The 6,000-nt window shown below is 45.9% G+C and overlaps 1 protein-coding gene across 1 annotated transcript in view; it reads left to right on the top strand.

The window, feature by feature from the left end:
* Window positions 1–61: 61 nt before the first annotated feature.
* LOC119387278 (tyrosine-protein phosphatase non-receptor type 9) overlaps window positions 62–6,000 on the top strand; it is a 28,646-nt gene continuing 22,707 nt past the window's right edge. Inside the window, exons 1-5 of the mRNA XM_037654618.1 lie at window positions 62–181; window positions 788–893; window positions 1,696–1,806; window positions 4,297–4,427; window positions 4,563–4,812. Coding sequence (XP_037510546.1) covers window positions 90–181; window positions 788–893; window positions 1,696–1,806; window positions 4,297–4,427; window positions 4,563–4,812 — 690 coding nt within the window. The 5' untranslated portion in view covers window positions 62–89. The remainder of the gene's footprint in view (window positions 182–787; window positions 894–1,695; window positions 1,807–4,296; window positions 4,428–4,562; window positions 4,813–6,000) is intronic.

Genomic DNA, 6,000 nt, shown 5'->3' with positions numbered 1-6,000 from the left:
AGTGATTTGACGTATATGGCTCTAGTTCTGTCTTAATCCTATTGCACTGCCTGCAGCCGACACGAGACAGTTCCGGAGCTGCCATCACCATGTTCACAGCGAGCAAGCACTGGCCATTGCAGAGTTCGCACAAGGTCACCCTGCAAGGTGTTGTCTACCAGCTAGACGTGGCCTTGGAGAGGTGTGTGCTTTTTACTGATCAAAGGCAAACACTTATGCACCAACATGTAGGAGCTGCACTGAAGTCTTAGGCTGTTGCCTGTAAATATATGTCACTCTCGGATGGTCCAAATAAATTGCGTGCGGATTAATATAGCAGCTCCCACGTTCAGACAAGTTATTAAAATATGACGTTTTGTTTGCAAATGGGTCTACAAAATGAAATAAATTCTTGCAGCATATTCGAACACTGCAGTTCAACATATCTCTGCTGAAGAATCTGTTGCTTGGCCTGTTGGTACATACCTAAAGAAACAAAGTAACCCAGCGTCTGGACGCGGGCACAAGAAGAGGAGACAACAGACAGACGCTGGGTGTGTCGTCGTATCCTACTGAGCGTGTGTCTATCGTCTTCTCTTCTTGTGTACTCATCCAAAAGCAGGGTTACTTCGTTTCTTTAAATATCTCTGCTTGCGCAACTAAGGTGTCTATATACTATAAAGATTGACAGATATTGCCTTCACTTGTGGTATGTTTCACCGCTTTCAATCTGTTTTCTTCTGGTCAGCAGATGGCTTTTTTGCATGTTTAATCTTTCCATACTTTTTTCTTTTGTAATTATGTGCAGCCTCGAAAGCCAGAGGTGCGGGATAGTGTTCATATACAACATGACCGGCTCAAAGTACCAGAACTTTGACTACGAGCTCAGCCAAAAAATATTGAATCTTCTCAAGGTGAGGGCCTTTTGTATGACACTGCTTTCTTCCATTCTTTTTTTTTGCTTACCTTCTTGGAGTTTTATCTCATTAAATGAGTTACTCATTACTTTGGAAACTTACATGTATCAATGTTTACAGCAGTTTTTCTGCACAAGATTTATTCTGTCTATTTGGCCATAGGAGCTGTTCTTCACTTGAGTGCATTGTGAATATTGTGTAAAGCATGGTGGTGCACGTAAGAACAAAACATATGGTTGAACCGCAAGCACTACAAATAGCTGGTGGCACGTCTCATGCAATCTGCATTCACGATTAAAAAATTGTGTGTGCCACATGAGATTCAAAAGTAGGGATGCGTTATGTAGTAAATTTGCATAACATTGCTTCATAAGTTGCAGCTAAAACTATGAAGAAATTACATAAAACTTTACAAATGTGGACCCACTCACCATTGGCAGAACGGTACATTAGCACAACCTCACTTTTTGCACTACCTCCAAATTGTCCGCATTTATAATTAGAACATGGTTCGTCACATACTGGAAACAAGTGTAGAGAGGCAACCTGTGGCTTGAAGCAATGATAGTTCCATCGGCTGTACTCCCAACATATGTTAATAAAAATAGGCACAAATTTTGCATATATGTAAAGTAGCCTGTTATGAAATTTGCAGAGTGATACAGTTCTTTATCCACACTACTTAACTAGATTTATTGTCTGCTAAATATGAAATAGAACGGGAGAGAATTTTGAGATCTTTGCTGCGGGGGGGGGTCTGATTGTGCATTCACTGAGACTGTGTCCTGGTGCTTTGCAGGGCGCCTACCCAGCAAGGTTGAAGAAAGTCTTGATTGTTAACGCGCCATTGTGGTTCAAGGCACCATTCCGAATACTTCGCCTTTTTGTCAGGGAAAAGCTCAGGGACAGGGTGAGTTGAAGCACTCGGAGCATCACAGACAGTGGACCGTTTTACATTATTACAGAAATAATAGGCATGCATTGTGTACACTGGCTCGGGTTATGTAAATCAAAGTTTTTTCTATTGCAGAAGCTTCTCGTCCAAGGAAAAGTTTGTATCTCTTGTAAAGTTCTCTGCCATCACACCGTGGCAAAATTACCGTAGTGCGAACGTTTTACATGAGGAGATGTTACGGAATGTGCTAAACTTTGATCGTTGTGCAAGTGGTGTAAAAGTAGTTGTCACAGCACAGTGTTCATTACTGTTTTACACTGTGGCTTTGACATTCTACGAGAATCAGGTCTTATCCCGTGTAAAAAAAGAAAAAGAAAGAAAAAGAAGACAAAAACTCTGTAATTATAATTTAAAGGAACACTAAAGGAAAATATTGATCTGGGTTAGATTTAATCAATAGATAATTAGCCTTGAAATTTAACATTATCGTCTGCTTGCCAGCCACATATGGTTTTGTATTTTAGAAAATTGCTGCCGGAAGGTGCCGCTCCACTCATAGGCGTGCACAACGTTGTCCATTGGGGTGGGGGGCAACTTTTACAGCGAAAGCTGTTATGAGATCATTTCACCGGCCGTTTTTGGCGCCGTAGTTGTCCGCCGCCGCCGCCGCCGCCGCCGCCGCCGCCGCCGCCGGTGTCCGTAACCAGCATCGCTCGAAATAAGAAAAAAAACTAAATAAGAAAAAAATTCCAGGATGGAACGAGGTTCGAACCTGGGTCCTCTGCGTGGGAGCCCAGGATTCAACCTCTGAGCCATACCGGTGCTTGAAACTGCTTTGCTAAAAGGTCCTATACAGGCTTCATGTCGGGAAGGAACCACATTAGCATATGCAATATAGCGTGGTAGAAGAGTAAAATAAGCATCAAGCGTAGCACAATGCGAATTCTGTAACCAGGCGTCACACAATGCGAATTGCGCAACGAGCAGGTTGTTGAATGCTTCCAACCCATTACAAAGGACCCTGCCATAATTCTTCATCATCAGGCACAGCATCAACAAAGTGCGCATAATGCCTTACATGGGTTTAGCAGGTACCAACGCTCTCCGTAGAATGACAAAAAATGGCAGAGTGCCTGCTGGCCTACTTCTCAAAAATTACAATTTTTATAGCGTAGTGGGTTCCTCGCAAGTGCACTTGGATTGGTTGCCAAGGAAGCCCATAAGCGCATGATACACTTCCTCTGGGTCTCAGTAAAATTACAATGATTTATAGCGTAGTGGGTTCCTCGCAAGGGCACTTGTATTGGTTGCCAAGGAAGCCCATAAGCGTATGATCCATTTCCTCGGGGTCTCAGCAAAGTTCTTCGCTCCCCCCCCCCCCCCCCCCCCACCCGTCTCTTTACCACGTCAACATATGTTATACAGCATGACGGGAGAGGGAAATAGCGACCGGGCGTCACCCAATGCAAATTACATAACTGGTGGGCCGTTTAAAGATTCCAACCCATTACAAAGGGCTGAGCCATAATTCTTCATCGTCATCAGTCGTCGCGTGAACAAAGTGCACATAATGCCTTACAGACGTGTAGCTGATGCCTCGCTTCTCCGCAGAATGACGAATAATGGCTTAGTAGGTGCTTCCAAACTTCACAAAAATTGTGATTTATGGCGTAGTGGGTACCTTTCTAGTGTACTTGTATTGTAGCCCCAAGAGAGCTTAACGGGCTCTAGAAACGCCGCTCTTCCAGCTTTCGCTGTGACTGTGCTGCGGTTTTAGCGCAGGCCTGGCGTTTTTTTGGTTGAGTCCGAAAAAAAAAAAAAAAAAACGAGCCCCACCATGGATGCAAAAATGAAAATAAAGCGATGACATGCTTCTGACAACTGCCTGCCATTGCCTTGAGTGAACTGTTCCTTGAATGCACCATCAAGGGCCCTTGGTCACCATTGTTGTCAAAAAGCATGCGTTGCCATAACCATGCGCATTAAAAAATGGTGTGAAAGGTCTGACTAGGCATAGGTATGGGGCAGAATTGATGCCCCTCTTCAGACGAATAGGGGGGGGGGGGGCGTCCGCACCCCCCCTGCCTTCCATGTAGGCACGCCTGTGATGCCGCTGCTGCTCTTCAAATCACCCTCTCGAAAACAGACATGTCTACATCATTCCGATGTAATCTCCCTCTCTGCCACTCTCTTGTGCATCAGACACTACTGCTGTCACATGGGAAGTTCCATACCGTAGACCAGAATGGGTGGCAATATGCACGTTTTTGTCATATTCTTGATTACAAAAGCCGTCTTCTCTCTGTGACTAACTTGTTAATATGGAACCCTAGCTTCCGACTACATTGTGACTTAATTTTGTTATTCTGTGGTGTCCCTTTAACTTGGTATTCGTGTGCTTTTGTTCTCGTTATTCTTGAAGAAACTTGCTCGAGGCAGATGTACATCTTGTGTCTTGGATAAGTTTCTTTATTTTTCTCTTCATAGTGGATTTATCTTCTGCAGGTAACTACAGTTAGCCTGGAACAGCTAGGTGCACACATTCCATACACTTCATTGCCTCGAGAGCTTGGAGGAAGCCTGGCTATCAACCACAAGGCCTGGCTGCTTCATTGTCTCAAGTCCATGGCGAACAGGTAGCATAAAACTCTGCTCATGATCCCCAGATGCCTTTTGTCATAAATTGTGGAGCCCTCATTGAACGGTGTTGCTATATTGTGATTGGCCGCCCAGTTGAAGCAGTACAGTTAATGCTGGACGACTACCCGCAGGTACAACTTATCAAGCGAGGTGCCAGTACCACCGGCCGTGCTTCCGGCCAATCCTGCCGAACCCGTCGAAAACGATGTTGTGGCAGGGGAGGTGACAGAGGAGGAGGAGGAGGAGGAAGAAGAGGCCTCTTCCGCAGCGCAGCCAGCAGCCATTGAAACGCAAAACTCCGTCCAAGAGAAGCAGAACTGTGAGGAACGTGAGAAGGAAGTTGAAGTGATCAAGGAGCCTGTGAAAACCACCGCAGCAAAGGTGAGCCACATACACACAGGAAGAGCCAGCTTTCTTCTGTTCTTTTTCTTTAGCTTCATTCAAACAGTGAGGCATACCGTGCATAGTCTTAAAGGGCCCCTCACCAGGTTTGACAATTTTGAGCTAACAAGCGTAATGCATACACTGGGCGTTCCCGATCACGTCTGCCAAAATTTGCAACGCTACGCGCCGCGGAAATGGGTCAAATTTCAAGGTGAACGCTGCTTGCCCTTCCTCTCGCGGGCGCGCGCTTTAGAGAATGAGGGGATGACGTACATGAGAAAATGGCCCCACGTAGATGGTAATGCTGTGACGTCGCTCCTCTACGTAGACGACTGTGCTCTGACGTCGCCAACAGTAGCACGTGACACTGCGATAATTATTTGACACGACATGTGTAGTTTGTGTAATTTGTTGCTTGAATAGATTAATAAATCTTGAGAGAAATAATGAGACACACAAAGGGAATGTGTGCGTCTTTTTCATTTTTTTTTTTTCGTGAATTGCAGCGAGATGCGGGGCTAATCTGCCTCCCTTTCCCATGCGTTCGTGTCCCCGTGGTTAGCACATCGAGCAGACGCCAGCCCTGGAAACGAAAGTAATGTTCTGGCGCGTTCGAGCACTCATTATGCTCATTTATTCTACCGCGTCCAAGTAAACGTTAATGCGGCACTGGCTCATGATACCGCCACTCTCGTGCCAGTAGAAGTGTCTCAGCTTTCATGCCCGTCCCGCAGAAACAGGCAGTACATCACAGAGAACGCCGAAAAAACGCGCACGGCCACTACATAAAAACAAAGGTAGCGGCCGTGCAACGCCGCTCACGTGCTCGGGCTGGCTCGGGCACGTCATGCGCACGTGACCATGCACGCGAATGACGTGTTCATGCATATGTGTCAAGTGAAGAGGGCAGGGAAGGGATTTGGCTTGCTAAGGCTACACGGGGCGAGTGGCAAGGGTTTGAAACTCGCCTCCTCGCATCATGGTTTCGCGCCGCTACAAATTATTGTTTTTCTCAGCTCGTAACGGACCGATTTGAAAAATTCTTGCGGCATACTGCTCTTCGTTCACCACACAACAACTTCCAGCGGCTAACTAAAATTTGCTATGTGGCCTGGTGAGGGGCCCTTTAATGAGCAGATCTGGTATGGTAGCTTAGCAGGTAACGCATTGCGTTGCTGAGCTCGA

This window comes from Rhipicephalus sanguineus, chromosome 3 (assembly GCF_013339695.2).
Source record: "Rhipicephalus sanguineus isolate Rsan-2018 chromosome 3, BIME_Rsan_1.4, whole genome shotgun sequence".
Classification (NCBI taxonomy): domain Eukaryota; kingdom Metazoa; phylum Arthropoda; class Arachnida; order Ixodida; family Ixodidae; genus Rhipicephalus; species Rhipicephalus sanguineus.
This window is presented reverse-complemented; position numbering and strand designations above follow the sequence as displayed.